The 21,782-nt window shown below is 44.2% G+C and overlaps 3 protein-coding genes across 15 annotated transcripts in view; 1 reads left to right on the forward strand and 2 right to left on the reverse strand.

The window, feature by feature from the left end:
* Positions 1 to 10,674, forward strand: part of LOC137781261 (focal adhesion kinase 1-like) — a 54,462-nt gene extending 43,788 nt beyond the window's left edge. For 7 of the 13 annotated variants that reach the window (XM_068569910.1, XM_068569911.1, XM_068569914.1 and 4 more), the window contains 10 exons: positions 671 to 748; positions 849 to 1,037; positions 1,883 to 2,008; positions 4,450 to 4,512; positions 5,941 to 5,980; positions 6,478 to 6,581; positions 7,605 to 7,760; positions 8,182 to 8,262; positions 8,415 to 8,500; positions 8,896 to 10,674. In XM_068569910.1, the coding sequence (XP_068426011.1) occupies positions 671 to 748; positions 849 to 1,037; positions 1,883 to 2,008; positions 4,450 to 4,512; positions 5,941 to 5,980; positions 6,478 to 6,581; positions 7,605 to 7,760; positions 8,182 to 8,262; positions 8,415 to 8,500; positions 8,896 to 9,022 (1,050 nt within the window). In that variant the 3' untranslated portion in view covers positions 9,023 to 10,674. The remainder of the gene's footprint in view (positions 1 to 670; positions 749 to 848; positions 1,038 to 1,882; positions 2,009 to 4,449; positions 4,513 to 5,940; positions 5,981 to 6,477; positions 6,582 to 7,604; positions 7,761 to 8,181; positions 8,263 to 8,414; positions 8,501 to 8,895) is intronic. The other 6 variants (XM_068569909.1, XM_068569915.1, XM_068569917.1 and 3 more) reach the window with 3 other exon arrangements.
* A 336-nt stretch (positions 10,675 to 11,010) lies between these two features.
* LOC137781262 (urokinase plasminogen activator surface receptor-like) lies at positions 11,011 to 13,674 on the reverse strand. Its single transcript, XM_068569919.1, has 3 exons — positions 13,567 to 13,674; positions 12,076 to 12,198; positions 11,011 to 11,917 (listed from the first exon to the last, which is right to left on the reverse strand). The coding sequence occupies exons 1-3, from the start codon at positions 13,613 to 13,615 to the stop codon at positions 11,706 to 11,708; spliced, it is 384 nt and encodes a 127-aa protein (XP_068426020.1). The 5' UTR covers positions 13,616 to 13,674; the 3' UTR covers positions 11,011 to 11,705.
* Positions 13,675 to 14,858: 1,184 nt separating this feature from the next.
* On the reverse strand, positions 14,859 to 21,559 carry LOC137781231 (lipid scramblase CLPTM1L-like). Its single transcript, XM_068569853.1, has 17 exons — positions 21,132 to 21,559; positions 20,741 to 20,832; positions 20,409 to 20,586; positions 20,173 to 20,300; positions 19,543 to 19,621; positions 19,334 to 19,451; positions 19,140 to 19,234; positions 18,884 to 18,968; positions 18,646 to 18,746; positions 18,511 to 18,570; positions 18,348 to 18,398; positions 18,181 to 18,263; positions 17,933 to 17,967; positions 17,748 to 17,803; positions 17,614 to 17,658; positions 17,378 to 17,511; positions 14,859 to 16,145 (listed from the first exon to the last, which is right to left on the reverse strand). The coding sequence occupies exons 1-17, from the start codon at positions 21,330 to 21,332 to the stop codon at positions 16,079 to 16,081; spliced, it is 1,608 nt and encodes a 535-aa protein (XP_068425954.1). The 5' UTR covers positions 21,333 to 21,559; the 3' UTR covers positions 14,859 to 16,078.
* Between the last annotated feature and the right edge of the window lie 223 nt (positions 21,560 to 21,782).

Here is a 21,782-nt window from a genome sequence, read left to right on the forward strand (position 1 = left end):
TAGAGGTTCACAACGCTGTCGTGTGTTCGAGAGATTTAAATGTCTCCAGTCATTCTAAGACCAGAGGGGGAACTGTTCATCAACCTTCAACAGCTTCATCTCAACAAATCACAAGAAACCCCGAGAAGAAACGAGGATGTGGGTTCACCAAGCACTTCTGTTTTTAGCCGACTAGCAAAAGAAAAAGAAGAGAGATGAGTTGCAGACTCACTCCTCTACTGAATTATGTTATTTTCCTCAGCAGAAGCTCAAATTATAAAGTCTTGTTTCAAGAATACAATCATTTTATCCCCCAAGTTAGAAAAGCAAAGTGCTTGAAAAGAGAGGTCTTTGGTGAACGCGCAGCCATAACACTCTATTGACTCGCCTGCATCACATCTAACCAGAGATCCCAGCAGTGGTCCAGCAGCATAACACCGTTCATACAGGATCTGGATGATTGTGTCATCGGGACAGCAGTTAGTGCCAGTTCCACTAACAGCTTGCTGGACTTGCAGCCCAGTGGGTGTTTCCTGTTTTGAATGACGGCTAACCCAGCCACACAAACAGCTGCGCCAGGGGTTTGTGTGTTGATTGTCTGAATGAGCCGGCGTCCCGTCTTTTCTGAACGTTCGATCGGGAGTCGTTCTGTTTTCTCAACCTCTGTCCTGCTCTCTCTGCCCGTCTGCAGCCGAGTCGACCCGGCTACCCCAGCCCTCGCTCGAGTGAAGGTTTCTACCCCAGCCCCCAACATCCTGGACACTATCAGGTACGCAGACGGCCAACTCCGCCGACCTTCAGCTCTGTTTTTGTGCAGCAGACTAACAGACTAACTAGACTTTCTTTCTGTCTCTTCCTCCCTGCATCAGATGGCAGGGTACCCCGGCCCTCACACCCTCCCGTCGGTGCCCAGCGCCCTGTACCCCCCTCAGGCGGCGATGCTGGAGACGCACCACGCGCACACACACCCCCGCCACCACGTCCACACACACTCGCACGCACAGCACCTTCCCCATCCGCACGGCCACGACATGGCCCTGTGGGGCTCTGCGATGGAGGTAGGAGACACAGGTTTACACACACACACACACACACACACACACACACACACACACGTACGCACAGACAGAGTGTGCTGTTGTGGGGTGTCAAACATAAAGCTAGAGGACCAGAACCGGCCAAAGGGTCCAATTCAAGGACAACTGAGAACAGAGAAGACCAATTCATTTGTGTCTGTTTTTTGTCGAAGTCGTGAGATCAGCGGGACATCTCGGGCTGTTCATCATCTTGTTTTTGTAAATGGCTTTTTCATTTATTGTGAACATTTTTAGAATGAACCTCTTCAAACTTAAAGGAAGGTAAACATTTGCAGGTGTTGTTTAAAGGTCTTCATGATGGTTTTACTGGTCCGTCCCACTTCAGGCTGCATATGTGCCTTTAACTTCACTTATTTGACGCCTCTGGTCGACAGTCTCAGCATCTTAAATGTGCAAATCCAACACTGGGTGGTTGAAAATGATTTAGATCCTTTTTTACTTTTTGTTGGTCCTTTTTTGAGGACGTATTGTGTATAAAAAAAAGTTGCTTCTGCATCAGAAATACTGACCACAAGTCACACAATAATCATGATGATGAAATGATACAAACCAATGCTCCACGGCAGCTTTTTATCAGTGTGTTTGTGTGAGTGTGTCCATCATCTCAGTTCAGCCTCTCATCACAGTTGTGTGTGCGTGTGTGTGTTTGTGTTTGTGTGTACTTTTCTCCTCATCTGTGACTGTGCGTGTGTCCTTGTGTTGGTGTGCATGTCTGTTGCAATGCTTGTCTTTTGTTGCATGCTTGTGTGTGTGTGTGTGTGTGTGTGTGTGTGTGTGTGTGTGTGTGTGTGTGTGTGTGTGTGTAGGACAGGGCAGTAGACATGCAGCAGTGTGTAGGTCAACAGTGCCTGTTAATGGAGGAACAGCTGATGATACAACAGCAGCAGATGGAGGAGGACCAGAGGTGGCTGGAGCAGGAGGAAAGGCTGCTGGTAACACACACAGCACACATTGGAAAACACACACACAGATACAGTTAACACACACATATCAGGACATAACCGAGCGTATAACTTCAGGTTTAATCGTATTCACTGTTCACTGTTATTGCTACTACAACATCTAAACAGTTTCTTTAAATAACATGTAAGACCAGTTTCATCCTAAACATCATAAAACAAGGAAGTGTACAAAGCTGTCGACACCCTTCATTGTGTGTGTTTTGTGATGCATGGTGCAGTGTTTTATTGTTATCCGTAATGCAAAGCTTTGACTTGTCAGTTGTGTTTTTATTTGGTTTTATGATGCACGTCGTTGTGTTTTTGTAATATTTGTTAGAGGACTTGCTGAAGTCTCATTAAGGGCCGACATGTATCGATGGATTTAATGTCGGTAAAAAGAAATATTTCCCATAAAATAGACACGTTATTAAATCTCGTCGGTTATTTTGAAGAATTGCGATCGCAGCAATTCTGAGATTCGTCCTCAACTGCAGTTTATTTGAAGTAAAAACACTTCATATTTGAAGTGTTGCCATGTAGTAGATGTTGACACCTCGCGTTATTTGGAAGTTAAAATATTAATATGAGTTGTCTCCTTCAGTGGTAACAAACATTTAAACATACCTTAGGTGAGTTATCAGTAACTTCAATAAGACTTTTCTAGTAAAAATCTCACGCTCAAAGATAAATGAACACAGTTTTGTTTGTATATATATATATATATATATATATATATATATATATATATATATATATATATATATATATATATGGTAGAGAGCCTCCAACATAAAAAAGAAAAAGAAGGAGGAACGTTTCATGTAGAACGCAAATATCTGTGAACGCTGGGCGAAGGAGCTGTCTGGGATTTTTGCTCAAGAATTTGTGTGAGAGAGAGAGAGAGAGAGAGAGAGAGAGAGAGAGAGAGAGAGAGAGAGAGAGAGAGAGAGAGAGAGAGAGAGAGAGAGAGAGAGAGAGAGAGAGAGAGAGAGAGAGAGAGAGAGAGAGAGAGAGAGAGAGAGAGAGAGAGAGAGAGAGAGAGAGAGAAAAAGAAAGAGAGAGAGTTGTAGGCAGGTGTGGCCTGTGTGAATTCCAGGCTAATGATAGGCTTAGACAATCTGACAGCCCAGTCAACAATCTGTCTTTGACCCACAACCACTGACTGACAACACACAAGATTACTGAAAAAGCTGCGGAGGCGCATATTTGTGTGCGTGTGTGTGTGTGTGTGTGCGCGAGCTGGAGGCTGGCTGTCACTTCAGGGAGGCGCGAGGGGGGAGAAAAGGAGGAAAAACGAAACAGTTTGGGAAAGAAGGATATACGTGCTCACACACTGACGGCTCTTTGGCAGCGCGCTCCATCCCTCCTCCTCCTCTTCCTCCTCTTCCTCCTCTCCTTCCCTCTCTCTCCATGCGTCAGAGTCAGATATAAGTGTGCTGGAGGCAGGAAGCTGCATCTGAATCGCATTTTCTCGTCTTGATGAACACTGCTGGAGCAGAGTAGAAGTAGAAGTAGCCAGACGGAGCGACAGAGAGAGAGACGATAAAAACCAGACAGCGACGCAGACTGAACGCCTCTCACTGCTTTGGGACTCGAACCCTTCGTCAGACAACTTTGATGAACTCAAAAGCGATGCTGGTCTTCAAGTCTTGTCTTGGAAAACTGGTAGGCAAGGATGGGTGTGAGTGTGTGTGTGTGTGTGAGGTTTTATTTTGCTGTTTGCTGCAGTGTATTTCGGGGGTTAAACGTCAATTTGAAGAGTTGTGCTTATGTTGGAGGAAAAAAAAAAGTGTGTTTGTGTGAAGGAAAAGCTTCACGTTTGGATCCTGCAGCTTGATCCTGTTTTTTATTTTAGTCTGAAAAAAAAACTTCCCTGCCGTGATTCACTCATTCATTTCTCCATTCACATAATCATCGCAAGATTCCAGATTAAACTTTTGGAGAGTCGGAGTCACTTTCACCTCGGACGGTATTAAACGGCCATTTATTTACTGATTACAGAGGCTTGGTGCCATGTGTTCCTACAACAATATTAAAATAAAAGCCTGCGCTTTGATTTCTCCAAATCTGCAACTCTGAGGCCGATCCGTGAATTTACTGGTTTTAAGTGAATTTGCACCTTTTTTCATAATGCGCCAGTCTTTACGCCAGCATGTGATTTTCCCCGATGGCGGGCCATGAAAGGGCATTTGTCTCGGCAAATATCCCAGAATTCAAAGGCGTAAACAGAAAAGCAATTATCGTTTATGGGAAAAAATAAAATGTGAATACAGAACTTCAGAGAATCTGTAATTGACAGAAAAGTAAAAGCAGCCCAGAACTTTCTTACTCCCATAGATATATTTATATATATATATAATATATATATATATAGACCATAACGTGCTGTTGATGAACGGAGATGTCATTTGTATGTTTATTTGTGTGTTTAGAAACCAGACTCTAGAAGCTCTAGAGGGAGTCTGGACAGAGAAGACGGTGGACTCCAACCACCGGTAAGTCACGCTCTGCAGCAGCTTGTCCGCCTCCGTCCATTTCACTGGTTGTCTTGTGTTCCTCGTACGTGCATACATGAACCTTCACTGTCGAAGTCATCATCATTTGCCCGCCGCATCAGAAAGGGAAGTCACTTGTGTTTTTAGGAGAGGACGCCGTCCGATAAAGACGAATGTTGACGGAAGTTCACACTGCAAATGGCTGCAGCGATGTGTTTGTTTAGATTAGAGCAGAGGGGATTGATCCACGGGACAGGAAGTGACCCGTCAGAGGGGTCGGGGTCAGCGACGAGAGGTCGATGCATTCCCATAACATCGCCAGTTATTAATAGAGCGCCGATGTTCCAAGAAAGAGAAGCGGCCATCTTTTAGTCATCCGTCTGTTGCTCTTGCTCCAAAAGAGAACTTAATAATCTGATTATCGACGAGGAAAACAATAAGCATCCATCGCCACAGTCACACGGTGCGCACACATGCAACAACATCGGTGTGTTTGAAGGAAGACATGTCTTTTGAGAAGAGAGTTATAACCACATCCTTTTCATTGAGCACTGGGGTGTAACTGTGAGATGACTTAAAGTGGCAGATGCACGTTTCCACACCGCAGAGTGGTGGTTTCATGCAGAGGAAACCTCTGAAATAGTTTGACACGGGAGGGATTGAAAGGTACCTTCATCACTCACGTGCTCCCTCCCCCTCTTGTTTCTTTTTTAAAAGAGGAAATGGAGTTGTTGCGTCTCCTCAAAGCGTTGCTGTGATTAAGTTTCTTCCCCTGAATCTAAACGACGTTCTCGATTGCAGCAGAAGTTGTTTTAGCAGTCTGAAGTTGCCACGGGCGGATATTTCTGTCTCAGTAATTCATCTCTCTGCTTGTCCTCCTCCCGTTGAATGGCTGTGGTTTGTGGTTTTAAAATCTCCCCCCGCGTGTGTGTGTGTGTGTGTGTGAATTGCTGTAGTATTTTGGGTGTCGGTGGTTGCCAGTCCGCAACACTCTGAAGGCTTTGGAAAGCCCTCTGTTGTTGTTTGTTGTGTGAGAAAACAGAACAGAGGTTGAACAACAATACAACAAAGTAAATATATCACATGTCTGGCTCCACAATAGAGTTTCGCGGCGACATTTTATGCTCACACAACCATGAAATCGTAAAGACAAGCTGCAGGGCTTCATCTGGGGTTGAAAGGGGAGCGCGAGCGAAGGAAATGGGTATTTTTTTGTGTGATCTCTGTGTCGGACAGAATGTTTTTAGAGCTCTGAGAACAGAAAGCGCTCCTCGGCCAAACACATTGAAACGCTCTGTCGTGTGTCAAGGAAATGAAACGGGATTTTTTTTTTTAGAATCAGCCAAGTTTTAATTTCCTGTGAGGCTTCTGGTTACATGTGGGACAAAGCCCTCGTTAACACATTGTTGTGTTGTTGTGTTTGTGCAGACAGGAAACCAGCACATATACCAGCCCGTTGGAAAAGCAGGTAATAGCAACCGCTAATGTTTTAATCTTCTCTTTCCGTCTCTTAATTTACCCAAAGTTTGCAGTTCGCACAACATAAACAGCTTCTGTGACGGGAACAGCTGGCAGTTTATTTCACTTCTGTTCTCAATATTTACTCATTTATTGTCATGTCGAGCTGAAACATCAGTTGATTAGTTAGTTAGCCAGTCGAGAGATAATCCATTGCCAACATTTTTTTTCAGTTTTGTTAAAATTTGAGAATCTAATACAAGTTTTAAATCATTTTGGTTTGATTTTACACTGTTGGACAGACAAAGACTTTAATGATTGCACTTTTTTCATAGACATATTAATTAATAATTCAAATACTCTCTAGCTGGAGCCGATACTGATTTGAACTTCCCTCAGCGAGCGCTGCTGAAGAACGTACAAGTGCAATTTGTCCAGATCTTGCATGAACTTACTGTAAAACTCTGTAAAAATATGTTTTCCCTTCTCATGTGTTGCTTCCTGCAGAGCATGCAGCTGCTCCAAAGAAGCCTCCTCGCCCAAGTGCCCAGGGCCAAGTGGGCAGTCTGTCCTGCCTGAACACTGTCGACAGCTACAACGACGGAGTCAAGGTACGCACACTCGTAGAGTAACACACACACACCCAGATGAAAGACCACTAATGCATAATAACACACCTGTAAGTACAGCACACACACACACACATAGATGAAAGACCACTAATGTAAAATAACACTCTTGTAAGTACAGCACACACACACACACACACACACACCCACACACACAGACAAGGATACATTTACTAAATATACAGGTTGCATGTTTTTAATGCTTTAATATTTTCCCTTTATCTTCTTTTCCTTTGGCTGCTCCCTTCTTCCTCCTCTTCCTCCTCCTCCTCTTCCTCCTGCTCTCTGCCTTACTGTTGACCTCTAGCCCTGGCGGGTAAGCAGCACACTGTGTGTGTGTGTGTGTGTGTGTGCGTGTGTGTGTGTGTGTGTTTTGTGTGTCCTTCATCCAATCACTTCTTCTATTTCTCAATCAAATTCTGCATGTTTTTATATTTAAAAAAAAACATTTATTTCAAACTGACTGATATCTACAGTCTTGTACTCCCAAAAGGAACAACTAAATATACATAGTTGTGTTTTTTGTCTTATACTAACAGTATATATAACCCTCTATCACACTATTTGACTTTAATACCACGAGATGTAAAGTTAAATTAAAAGGTTTGGGCCCAATTTGTGATTTTTGACTTGGAAAATATAAACTCAATTTATGCCAATGTGTTACTGCCATCTAGTGGCCACAACAGAGAACTGCACAAAACATGTTTTAATTCATCAATTTGCTTATTAATCTACTCACTCGCCTCTATGACAGTTAGTTTTTTTGTAATCTGACAGCACTCAGTTGTTGAGGCCTCTCCTCTTCATCTCAAACTGTTGATCGACGCAGCTATTTAAAAATGTGTGTTGTGTGTTTTACGTTCTAGCTCCAGATGTGCCGAGTCTCTACAATCATGCAGTATTTCTGCTGTTGCACAGGCTCTTTGTATCAGGTGTCGGTCGGGTCTCATGCCGTCCTCCTGGTCACTCATTGCTGTTTTTTTGTGTCCTCTCTCCATTCAGCTGCAGCCCCAAGAGATAAGCCCGCCCCCCACGGCCAACCTGGACCGCTCCAACGACAAGGTGTACGAGAACGTGACGGGATTGGTCAAAGCGGTGATCGAGATGTCGAGCAAGATTCAACCGGCTCCTCCAGAGGAATACGTCCCCATGGTCAAGGTAACGGGGGCACAGTCCTCCTCTCCTGAGCTGCGAAGCTCCACCGTATAAAAAAAACAACTTCAAGGCGCGCCACTGATTAGTGCCGCTGTATTGTGCAGAGAGCAGAAAGGAAACACTCCTTTTCAAATGAATAATGTATGTGAACCAGACTTTACATATCTGAGCTTTTATCCTCGCTGGATTTTGCTTTTAATTGGGAGGATTTAGTAATTAAAGTCCCGACATGAGTGCTTTTGTCTTATACGTTTTTCTTTTTTTCCCCTGCACACTGATTATGTATCTGTGTATGTAATAGTACTTCTAATCTGGTAGTTTCTAAATCCCTTCATAAAATGTTTTTTTTTATGTATTTACATTATACTGTTAATTCATTTCCTTTTCATTTTGTATGATTTTGATCCTCATCTTGGTGTTTCAGGACGTGGGTTTGGCGTTGAGGACGTTATTGGCCACAGTGGATGAGACTCTTCCACAACTTCCAGCCAGCACGCACAGAGAGGTAACATCTCACTCTTTTTTTATTTAATATTACGTAATCAACACATGTTTCCGTATTTTCAATAAATGTGGATAAAGGACTTTAATTCCCACTGGTATCCGTTGTTTTTCTTTTACCAGATTGATGTTTAATACTCTGGTTTTCTCCAACAGATCGAGATGGCACAGAAACTTCTGAACTCTGACTTGGCCGAGCTGATTGGGAAGATGAAGTTAGCCCAACAATACGTGATGACCAGGTATAATATATGAATATAAACAGTTTTCATTGACGTACAGTCCCTTACGTTGGAAGACATCATGAAGTGTTCATGTAATAGACACCTACAGCCTTTATATTTCATTACACCTTCTTGTTATCTAGTGGATGCAGTCAATCACAGGGCACATTATTATTATTTTTAAGCACACCAACTAAGATCATCTAGGTAAAGACAAAGAAATAATATGTAAAAAATGTCAAAACAGTAACAAACAGAACTCCCTGCCAGTGTGTTGTGTCATGCTGCCACAAGGGGGCGCCAAAGCCAAAGATTTTACGACAAGTACAAGTCGTTTCTTTGATATTGTGCCGCTCATCTCACTCGCCTGCGTCTCCGCATTCGTGATGCCGAGTGTGTGTTTCTCGCTTCAGCCTCCAGCAGGACTACAAGAAGCAGATGTTGACGGCGGCTCACGCTCTCGCGGTCGATGCCAAAAACCTGCTGGACGTCATCGACCAATCGCGGCTCAAGATGATGTCCCAGTCCCGCCCACACTAGCTGAACCGACCAACGGGGGAACTGGTTGTTTTTTATTTGCGAGACGGCGTCACTTTGGTTACTGTTATCGATGGAGGATCGTGATATGCGAGAGTTGTCTAAGCTGACAGCTTTACAGCGAAGGAGGTGAAACTACAGCTCTGGTACTTTGTCGTATCCTGTGGGAGCCGAGGACGCCTCTCCACCACTGTGACCAACACAAGAACCGAGCAAAAAACACTTCCTGCATCCAGGAACCGGCAGCTTCTCTCTCTCTTTTGGACTGTAATATAATGACGAGAGGAGGAAAAGGCAGAGAGGAAGTGTCGGGGTTTTTTTTTATTTTTTAAATACGGTTCCACACCTCTGATGAGCCGGATCCCTGGCGTCTCACCTGGGACTCATCACGAGGAGCGATTCGATCCAGAACCGTGGACATCGGGGAGGATCTTGTCCCGTCGGGACAACGCTCCCGAAGCGAAGCCATCAGAACCGCATCTGTGTTTCGAACCTGCGACATATCTGCATGAAACTTCACTGTGGAAATGGACTCGGACGTCAGCCAGCAGCCATTCGTCAATACATTTGTTGATGTCATGTGTCGTGACCCCGCCTCCCCCACCCTTCTCCCCTCAATCCATTCCCGTCTCTCCAGGTTTTTATTTATAGACTCAGAAGGAGGAGATGGGAGGGAGAGACGGAGGATTAACACTTTGAGGGCAGTCTGCTGCCCCGAAGAAAGAACGCACACTCGCCTTTTTACTCTATTTTACTCATTTTTCTTTCCTTTTTTTTAATTGTCACGCTTCCTCTCCTTCGTGAAGTCTTCCTCAGCTCCTCTCTGAGCCAGTTTTTAAAGACTCCAAATGTGAAGAATCCAACTGTGTCGGGGTTGAAGACACCGCAGACGAGACACTCCCTCGTCACACTTTTTATCGGCTGGCTCCATGTTTTTGTTTTGTTTTTATGTTTCGTCTCGGCGGTCACAATCTTCTTCCTCTTTGCTGAACACTTAGAATAAAAGCAGATATTCAATCCCAGCACTGACTCTGATGAGCAAAAAAAAAAAGAGAAAAACAAAACACGAAGGTGGGTTTTGAGGATTTACTTTATGTAACTGGATATTCCCGACGAGGAAGAGGAGGACGTCGAGTCTCAGACTGGTCACTGAGCTCGGCTGAAGCTATTTCTGTGACGACGGGCGTCTCGTCTCCTTTTTCTTTCTTCTCCTCGCCTCCAGTCCCGATAGCGTTCAGTTGTTCCTCACACGAGACCGGTGTCACGCCTTTAACGGTCCCCTCTCACCCCACCCGGTGTCACAAAGTGAATTTACCCGAGGACACAAAACAAACCTCACAACTGGAACCTCCGTGTGCTTCGAGTCCCAGTTTTGGTCAGGTGTACCTCTTTAAATAGGTTCCTCCAAACCAACAGTCCCAACACACACACACACACACACACACACACATGAAATGTGGAGCCACATGACGGGAGCTTGTCTTTGCAGACACAACTGAACTGAAAATGCAGCGGATCACACGTGTCTTTGTGAATAGTGACCCCACATGAAGTATGACATCCTGCTATATGGGATATACTGGTGACTGTACTGGTATAGCATGACGAACAGGTATGGAGAAGAGCATATTTGCACAGCACCCAAAAAAAAGAAACTTAACTTTTCTTCTTCTTTTTTTTTAACCCTATTTAACCCAGATTGGATTTCCAGGTTTAGCCAGCAATGAAACTATTGAATATCTGAGTTTTATAGGGATTTAAAAAAAAGAAGAAGTTAAAAAACAATCTATTTTATCTTGTCGTTGCGTAAATCTGCTCATGTTGGTATATTGTAAGCTATACTGGTGTGAATCACTGGTGAATTGTACATAACTAGTACTAGTAAACACTGGTTTTTATTTTGTCTTCTGGGCTCAATCGGCCGTCTTGTCAAATAGGAGGAGAGAAAAAAATGAAATAAAAATAATGACGAAATGAAAAATCAGGCTGTGCACATGTTTTATCCCTCATGGAGATTTTATTTGAAAGTATTACATTTCAGGTTTTTAAATATCAAGAGTGTTTATTTAATAAAACTCCTCACCGTGGTCCATTTTATATCATTAACATGTGTTTCCATTACGCACTACAGAGAGTTATTACGACAAAACGTCAACTTCAAACAGATTTAAATCCACCGTATTACATAAAAAGTGCTTCTGGTTTGAATGTTTCATCCGGAATAGAAATAATTTTTCAACCAAAGATGAGACTTCATCCCCTGATAGTGTCTGCAGGTGGAGGAGGTGAGGCATACGTCATGCTGCATATGTTATAAGACAGGATAGTGTTCAAATTCCTCAGATTTCCCATAATATAAGTATTAAAACATTGCAGAAAAACTGCATTCAGTGAGACTCAAAGCCATAATACATCGTCTACCACGGCTTTTAAAATACAATTATCATCATTTATAAGTGCCACAGGGCGGTCAGGCTCCTGTCAATGTCATACCCGAGTCCCATTTTGATACGCTTCACATGTATTTAATGCACAATCCCGACATAAACTAAGCTCTCAGGTGTTCAACAAGACATTACAGAATATTACAGTCCATCAAGACAGATTTAGAGACATTTATCAAAACACTTTTCCGTACAGTCGCACGGCTTTTGGCGGCCTCGGTGTCGCCCCACGCACACACACATCACCGTGACAGCAGCAGTAACACACCTGCGGTCAGCAGCAGCAGCGCCGTGTGTGTGTGAACGCACTCGGCGCCGCTGAAGTTGCACAAGTCGAAGGTGTTGCAGCAGTTGACGATGTTTCCGTCTCCGTTCGAGTCCACTGAGGCGGAGGAGGCGCTTCCTAAGCACGTGGCCTCACTGGCACACAACTTTGAGATGAATTTTGAATTGCCTAAACAACACACACACAGACACACACAGAGACACAGCAGGTTATTAGAGTGAGTTAAATCCTTATAATAAATCAAACAAGGCCTATTTTAAAGGCACTTTAGGTCTTTACATTGCTGAGCAGGGACATGAGCGCTATATTGTCTTATCATTGATCACCTAAAATGTCGACGACAGTCATGCATATGTCCAGGGGCGCCCGGCACTCCTGGGTGACGTTGTTGTTGTTGCACGCGTCATTGGTGACAGCAGAAGTGCACACGTAGCACGTCAGTGACAGCGCTGCAGAGGGGCGGGACAAAGAACAGAGGAGATGAGACAGAACGCAACATGAAGTCCACCGATGAAGGACTCGGGACAAACCGTTGGGTCAATGTGTGGAGGGTCATGCCAGGAGAGGCTGTTTTTAACTTTTGGCTATGAGGGGATACCCGCATCTGTTTTTCAGCCTTTTCCCTTCCTGTATTTATTCACCCAGTCACTCAATTTAGGTCAAAGCTCTTTTGAATTTAGATTTTTCTGAGTGCGAGAATATCAGTGACGTTGGGATGAAGCTTCACTGAGTCGTCAGGGTCTACTTGAGTAGATATAACAGACTATAATAGATTCAACTTGGGGATCTAATTTATCCTGTATTTGTGACTTAAATGCTGATATTTCTACTTCTGAGTATGAAATTCATCCTTCTCTAACGAGCATTAGGAGTAAAATTAATTATGAATAAAGCTTCAAGACTGATAATTATTAGTCATCACGACTACAGAAAGGTTTACGACCATATAGTTATATATAGAAATTCCCTAAACTAGAAAGACAGCTACTCCCAAACACAACCTCGTCCAGACTTGTCCGACTTGCTTCTTTCTTTCTTTGGTGTAAAGAGGACAGTGAAGCCGGCGCACACTGTTCCTCTCACTCAGCCCGTTGTTTTGCTCCCGTGTCACTCAGGTAATGAACATCTACAGAGTTACTCTGACGGCGAGAAGCCAAAAGACTTAAAACATCTTATTTCTGCAGTGCCCAAATGTACACATCTTGAATTTAACTTTCATGTTAGTTCAATATACTGAAACACACGGCGAGGTCCACAAGCTCATTATGAATCAATTGTTCATTTTGATAACTAACGTTTTGCACTATCACAGCGCACAACACGTCTCCCTCAAGCAACAACCCTCATCTTATTTATTATTATTATTTTTAGATCGGTGCTTCTCTGATGGCGATGGGGGCACGTGAGATTTTGTACAAATATATTTAAAACGAGCATCCGTTAATAAATCCTTAAAAAATGATCTAATCAAAATCACTCGGCTGAAAAAAGGTTGTTTTATATAAACCTATCTGTCATATTTTGTTCATTTACTGGTCTTGTTATTATAATCTTTCAATAACAATGGTGTCGAAGCCTTGAATTTGCCACCAGAGACAAAAACTGAACTCCTGAATTCCCATTTCTCCATCTCGATGTGTCATCAGCAGACACGAGGAAGCGAGCAGTGACTTAAGACTCTCTGACGTTTGCAGCAACCCTCAACCTGAACTTCACTGAACCCCTCACACACCACGTTGACCCCTGTCTGCCTTTAAGCTCGCTGCGACCCGCTGCCCTTCCCCCCCCCTGCAGGGGTCTGAGATTGACTCCCGTACCTGGTGGGACGAGGCTCGAGAGCAGCGCGGCGACCAGCAGCGTCTTCATGTCTGTTCTCCTCCTGAACCTCCTGAGGCGTCGTCTGCTCGTCCGACCCGCCGTGCCCTCTCCTGAGACTGGACGGCATTCCTAGATCTGGCTGCGGTTTCACAGATACTCGTCTCCTTTCATGTGTCGTCCTCCAATCACAAACGCCGCGCGGCTCCTGGAGTCGGGCTTCCGTTCACTGGAACAATGTGCGGCTGTCAAATGATGCGTCACGTCATGACTTGTGTGCAGCTCAACCTGCGCTGCGGGCCTTCTTCAAGACGTGTTGACTTTGCTTTATTTAGTTTAGAGGGAACTCCCATGTTGTGACAAGCTCTGTGAGGACATCGAGCAGGAGAGAGAGAGTACAGAGGGACAGAACAACAACATCACAGCGATCAATGTCATGTTTTTAGGATCAAATGACTGATGAACCGACAGGAAATGATCCCCTGAATCTGCTGCTGCCCTTAGCCTTATACATACATCTTTATTTGAAAGGGAGCATGTACAGCTAGAGTATGAAGCTAATTCACATCTGCAGTCCCTTGACAAACATAACAAACATAAAACATGAGCAAACAGGACAGGATAAGGTACACAATACAAAGCTACAGTACGGCACATTGAATAAAGTAACACAAACCTGACAGAGCTTCAATGTGAGCTTCAGCTCAACGATTATCTTCCCAAAAACTCCCCGACGCTCATTTTTCAACCTGGCGTTGTTACGGACGTGCTATCTGCGATTATATTGTACATTTTACATTATTTGTCGATCTGTCGGCACGTAACACACGAGGTTCAGGATCTGTTGGTGGCTGCAGGTGAGATCACGTCGAAACCGATCACGTCGACCTCATATCTGTCATATATCCAGTGTGAACAGAGGATAAACCAGTACACACCCAGTACACATGCACCCAGTACACACCCAGTACACACCTAGTACAGATGAAAACACACTTTTTGGGAGGATTCTCTGTCAATTCTATGTATTTCCGGACAGCAATCCTGAATCTTAATGGGATTTATTTCATCTTAATCCTACGTAATAAAAGAAAAACAACACACTGCGTACGTAAAACGTCCAGAATGAATTCCAGGAATGCTATAAATCCAATCTGCTGTGTGTGTTGACTCCTGATTGCATGTTTTGATAGACACACTGGCGCACACACACACACACACACACACACACACCAATCCAGACACACAGACACCATTGTTTTCCCTTCAAATTGACTCACAACTTAACCCCAATTACATGTTTATTTCATATTAATACAAAAACAAGCAGGTTGCATTGCCCAAACAATGAAAAGTACAAATGAATTTTAAAAATCCTTTAAGGTTCATAAATGATTCTTCAGCTCAAGCAGGTCAGTCAGCAAATGAAAGAAAACCAGAGATATGATCACAATGAACAGATAAAATAGTTACTTTACAGTGTTTATGCCGTCTGGAGACAAACGTTTCTCCGACTGCGTGACGCCGAATGAAAAGGAAGAAACGGAGAAGCAGCTGTGGTGGATGTTGTAAATGTACACGCAGGGACTTCACACGTGGGTTCAGGATGTTTGCAGTAAACTTGCTGTTGTCTCTTTTTATAGGATAACATTGCAAACTTCAGGAAATAATCGTACAGCACAGCAGAAGTCTAAATGCGATACACAAGTGTGGACGTAGAGGGTGACAAAATCCTGTCTGATGATATTCTGGATGTGACTAACATGAGACATTAACAGCTTGAAGTCCTTTACTCATCACATATTCTCCATGAAGAGTAAAACGAGTGCTTCACGTTGCTCGTCTGTGATTCTTTTGTTGTTGCGTGTCCACCTGAACGCTTGTCGTCACACACTTGTGCTGCAAAGCCATGCAATGCTCAAACCAGAGGGCGTCATTTATACTTCTAGTCAGCATCACAGAGACTTGAAATGAAACAAATGAGTCGCGCTGAGTCGGGGTAATTGTGCAAAAAAAAAAAAAAAAAGCTTTTCATTCGATGTAATAGTGCACAACCGTAGAAATGATTCATAGAAGCATAAAGCGTCGCAAAGCCTTTTGTGCCTTTCTACTAGAAGGCCGCTCCAGCACACGTGACAGAATATATGTAGAAAATCATTTCCAACTCAAATTTTCAAAGGACAAATCGTGATTCAAGCTTAACAGAATCACGAAGAGGAGGCTCGAGCGAACGCACATGACGACCGCCGACGTGACGGCGTCCGTATCCTGCGTGTGCAGCGGCGTGTCCGGAGAGTAAAGGGAGGGGAAGCGTCATCGACGCCGGGCGACCAGCAAGCGGCACCGAGAGCCAACAGCAGTGGGAGTCGGAGGCAGAGCAGCTGGTCTTGGGTCAGTTTGAAGCGTTTGTCCTGCCCGAGCCGCCGTTTCACATCTTCAACGTCGCTTTTTTTTGTTGTGTGTTTGTGCATTCGTGTCTGAACAAAAGGGGAAGGAGGAGGTTGTGTTGCCTCCTCATTGAGTCTTTAGCTTCTTGCTGTGGGTCGCAGACTCTCGCCTCCTGGCCTTGTGGGCGTAGCGCCTGTTGGAGATGAAAGGAGGGTTACATCACGTCCAGATAAACGCTGAGCAGAAAGAAAACACTGGAGGATCGACGGGAAAAGCAGCTTGTTGTGTTTCCCAGACTTCAGTGTGTTTGAAGGTGAACGAGCGGGGCTGCAGTCGCCAAACGTGTCTTTACCAAGCGGATGAAAGGATGGACAGAAATAATGTATTTATAAACTATTAGTGGTCGATCTTCTAACATCAAACTAATCAATACATAGTATTTAGGTTTGAGGACAAGAACAAGAAGCATGAGACCAAGACAAAAAAGTGGTATTGAAACTGGACTCAAGTAACTATGGACGCCCATTTCTACCAGTCAAATAAAAAAATATGAGATAGAAAGTCTTAATTTTGAGATAGAAAGTCATGATTATGAGATAGAAAGTCTTAATTGTGAGATAGAAAGTCTTAATTTTGAGATAGAAAGTCATGATTATGAGATAGAAAGTCTTAATTTTGAGATAGAAAGTCTTAATTGTGAGATAGAAAGTCTTAATTTTGAGATAGAAAGTCATGATTATGAGATAGAAAGTCTTAATTGTGAGATAGAAAGTCTTAATTTTGAGATAGAAAGTCATGATTATGAGATAGAAAGTCTTAATTTTGAGATAGAAAGTCTTAATTGTGAGATAGAAAGTCTTAATTGTGAGATAGAAAGTCTTAATTTTGAGATAGAAAGTCTTAATTGTGAGATAGAAAGTCTTAATTTTGAGATAGAAAGTCATGATTATGAGATAGAAAGTCTTAATTTTGAGATAGAAAGTCATGATTATGAGATAGAAAGTCTTAATTTTGAGATAGAAAGTCTTAATTGTGAGATAGAAAGTCTTAATTGTGAGATAGAAAGTCTTAATTTTGAGATAGAAAGTCTTAATTGTGAGATAGAAAGTCTTAATTTTGAGATAGAAAGTCATGATTATGAGATAGAAAGTCTTAATTTTGAGATAGAAAGTCATGATTATGAGATAGAAAGTCTTAATTTTGAGATAGAAAGTCTTAATTTTGAGATAGAAAGTCTTCAGTGGCGCTGTCTTTTTTTAATCTCATAATCTCGACTTCCTATCTCATAATTAAGACTTCCTATATCATAATAGTTCTTTTCCTGGCGTGAATAAGCTTCCACAGCTTCAGGTCGGGCCTCTCAACAGATGCATCGGGTCACACACTGGAGTGTGTTTTGTGGCGTTGTGGAGAGGACCGTCCCACCTTCGCTGGTAGAGGTAGAGGAAGAAGAGGAGCTCGTCTCTGAAGCAGGACAGCTGATGAGAGGAGGAGAAGGACCCAGACGAGGAGAAAAAGGAGGCGCAGGAGCACAGGTCTGAGATCAGCGTGTTCACTCCCTAGAGAGAGGAGAAGGAGAAGGTTTGGGAACGCAAAGATAATCTGTCCCGCTCTCTCGGCTGCACAATTTGGGAACGAGCCGGAGAATTAGTGGCGCTCACCCTGTACATCAACACCGTCCCCTGCAGGTGGCACACCGACTTCAGCTGCTCCGAGGAGACAAAGAGACAGCAGAGGTTCACGTCCCGCACTGATCAGATCATTTGGTTATTGATTGACTTGTAGAGGGACAGACCTTGTGGTTGATGAAGAGCTGCGGGGCCATAGAGAGGAAGCCGAAGGCATACACTCCTGAGAGGAGAGGGAGCGCGTCATCGCGGCACATCGGTGGTTAATGTGAAAGTAGCGCCATTACAAAAAAAGAGGGGAACTGACAAGAAGTGTGCTGTGAATGAATGGATGAATAGACGATGCACTCACCTGTCACGAGCGTGTTGACCAACCAGGAGTAGTAACTGCCAACATGGTACAAGTGAATGTTAAGACCTAATGAAGTAGCTGCGAGGTCTGTGCACTTAAGATAATCGATTAGTCCCTCAGTGGGGAAATTACATCTTACTTTTATTCAATAAATACTCGTGTCTGATCTGAAGCTGACTGCTTCAAAATGTTACAAGCGAGTGTACGCCACCTGGTGGCCACATTCACAGCTCCGTGGCCCGGCTCACCTCTTCTGGCGTAAGTAGGCCAGGGAGAAAATAGCTCCGCTGATACACAGAGGATAGACCAAGTAGGACAAGTATCTGGACGCCTGGATGAAAAAAAAAGAGAAATCAAACAAAGGCGGCAGCAGAGGATGAAGTCAGAGCGTTGACGCGTGAGCAAAAGATCAAACCTGTGTGTCGTACTCCACTGTCTTTCTTTCTTCCTCATCCAGCTTATTGACCTGCACATTAACAGGAGATTAGAAACGGATGCATTGATTGTTTGCATCGGGAAGTAAAAGCTAAAACCACAACGAATGATATTAAATCTACTGTGAATGGCCCCATACTCACATGGAGCTTGGAGCTTTTCCAAGGAAACTGGATCTTAAACACCGTGAACACCTTCCACACCTGGCGATGTGACAGGTGAGTGAGTTAAAACGCTCCGCTGTGATCTTTACGTTTCCATTTCTGTCGGATAAATACCTCGACGCATGCTCCCAGACCGACGGGAAGCAGCACCAGCAGGCTGGTCTCCTCGAGCAGGTGGAGGAAGATCAGCAACGTGCTGAGACTACGCCACAGAACTACAAACAGGGAGGGCAGAGACCCAAGGCAGTCAGTCATTTACAGTGAAACTATGATCTAATGTGGATTATAATTGCCGGCAAGTCTTCTTACATTGACCGTTCAGGTCTAGTTTGCTTCATTTCCTTTGTCATACCTGACTTCCTCGACATTCCCGCCATGCTCTTCTTTTTTCTCCATGAGCTGAAGTCATTTTTAAGAGCCAAGAATTCACAGATGAGCTGTAAAAAAAAAAAGGCTTAACACGCGATGCGCCTGAGGCCTCACGACACACGATGCTACATTTAGAAACCGGGATTTATTCAATAATTCATGACATATATCCACCAGCAGGTGGATGCTAATGTGTATACAGGGTGGATCCAGGGTTGTGTGGTGTTGTGTCATCTTACCTGTAGCGCCGTGATGACTGCAGTCAGCACTAACAGGTAGAGGTTGGAGCCCACCAACGTTTCTTTAATTTCATCGATGTTCTCCTCTGTGAAGCCTGGAGACGCACCGAGATGCAGTATCAAGGGATTTCCTTTAGTTCAAAAAGCTGAAATAGTGGGTTATATTCTATATATGTGTTGTCTTATTAGCTCACCAAACTGTCGCAGGGAATAAACTACGTCCTGCAGATGCACCCAGAACCTGAACCCCCTTAAGGAGATGCCCTCGTAGGACACAGTCAGAGGGAGCTGAACAGTGCTGCTGCTGATCTCCTATGAATATATGAGGAGAGAGAGACGCACAGTGATTTCACTCACAGCCCAGTGTTTCTACCACGAGGTCGAAGCTCTGAACTGGTCCTACCAGGAGGTCTCTGACCCTGAAGCTGAGCTCGTTCACCAGCAGCAGAGGGAGGTAGATCATGTGTCGGCCTTCCTGAGAGCTGCACAAGGAGGAAAAAGGGGATTTACAGTTTCATCCATGACCTGGAGCCAATGTACTAATGGACAGTCAGGTGGGGTTGTCAGGAGATTGTGAACAAATCTACACACATACGTGCATTTAAATAGCTTAACCCGGTGACAGGTTTTGTGTTAGCTATACAATCAAGATGCTCTTGGATTTTAAATACAGTCAAGCATGTTTTAGAGAGTAGAAATCATGATGGTTTTAACTGTCGTGCAAGTGTGTAGTGATCACATGTTCAGACTTAGTTCAAATATGTGTTTCTTCTTGTTATTACGATACATTTTCCTCTTAATAACTAACAGTTATTCAAATAAAAATAATAAATGAACCTGAGAAAGATGAGTTGCAATGCATTTGACGGATATACGGCATATTGCACGGCATACAGAGTATACTGGTTATACAGACAGATGCTTTAATGAAAGCGTTCCTCGCTCCAGCACTGGAGGAACTGATGAGGAGGAGTCAGCGGCCTGATGACGGACCGATCACCTGCTTTGATCCACGAAGCCTCGCGCCACTTACACTCTCATGTAGCGCCGCACGTCGCTGGGAAGCCCCGCTTTGTTGAAGGTGAAGTCCTCTGACATCATCGTGATTGACAGGTGAGGTCTCCAGTGGGACACAGTGTTCTCTGATCTGGGACTCGGCCTCTGATGGAGCCACAAAAAACCCCACATATTTATAGTCTAAGTCTTCTGTAAAGGTGACACGGTGGCAGGACTATGACTCAGCCATGCAGATATTGAATTACACGTTACCTTCTGCGTGTCTTTCTGCAGCTCCGTGGATGTGGGAGTGATGTAGGTGGTGAGCTGAGCTGCGTAGTGAACTTCTCTGCTGTCGTCCAGAGGTGAAACGCCGGCTTTGTGAACGTACACGACTGCAAACAGAGTGCCGTTAGCTCGAGTCTGCTCCGGCAGAGAGACATTCACCTGCCTGGAGGGAGAGGGAGCGAGACAATGAGTTGCAGCCTTGCCCGGATGGACAAATACGCCTTTGTTTCTCTTAAGAAATAGAGTCATTGGAGAACAAAATGTCACGCATGGTCGTGAACAGCACTGAGCTGGAAGCCTTCTGACGTGGAGCCCACCTCTCAAATGTGGAGTGTGGGTCAAAGGGGTCTATTTTCACAGCGAGGTTGAGTTGGCTGCTGTCTGGCACGAGGCAGGTGAAGACACTCATCTGGATAAAGAAGAAGAGAAGAGATTCAAAGCAGCCTCCTCATTTCAGCAACAAAAAAAAAGCACTGTGCCTAAAAATAAGATGCAACTGCAGAAATGTCAAAGGAGAACAAAGATGAAAAAAAACTGATATGTCCCACATATATGTAGCTGCATGTTGTAATTTAGTCCCTTCATGTGAATGATAAAAGGCTTTAACCAGGCCCATGCTGCAGTATCTTAAGCTAACAGAAATGAAGCTTTTTTGTTGGGAGGCTGTCCTTGACGTGTCGGTCTTTGCAGAGGCCTGCATGTGCTAACCTGTAGCCGGGCTCGTGCCGTCAGGTAGGAGGTGATGCAGTGCTCCCCTGTGCTCCCATCGCAGGGTTTGGTGTTGAGGAAGCCGAACAGCAGCCAGGCGGTGTGCAGCATGTACACCACGAAGACCCCGAGCAGCAGCTTGGCGACGGAGCTCCGGTTCCCGGTGCTGTCCGCCGGCTTCGACTGACACGACGGGAGCATGGCAATGCTGTTCAGTGCAGAGCAACCGGTCAAATAAAAAATAGGAAATTTAAAAAAAAAGAATGGACGTAGAGTCCGAGTTTGAGGACGGAGCTGTTTATAGTCGCATACGGCGTCAGCATAATACACAAACAACCTATACGCTTCCTCCCTGCCACAGCATCCTTCCGGTTATCTGAGATGCTGATGCTGACACCTCAGCGGCGCCTGCACCGGGTTTTTTTTTTTTTTTTTTTTTACTGATAGCGCGTAAGCACGTCCAAGCAATCAACCCATGCGCAGTCTGTCCCCCAAAAAAGTCCCCAAAATACCGCTAAACACGTAAATAATACCCACAGATGCACTGAGCCTTTCCGTGGTGCGTTTCCTTGTTGAGAGGAACAGAACTATGTGACCATGTCAGTACGCTGCTTTAGCTCTGGATATTTATTTTTTTCTATATAAAAAACA

Source organism: Clinocottus analis, unplaced genomic scaffold (assembly GCF_023055335.1).
Source record: "Clinocottus analis isolate CAN_PGR_092001 unplaced genomic scaffold, fCliAna1.0.p SCAF_9, whole genome shotgun sequence".
NCBI lineage: Eukaryota > Metazoa > Chordata > Actinopteri > Perciformes > Cottidae > Clinocottus > Clinocottus analis.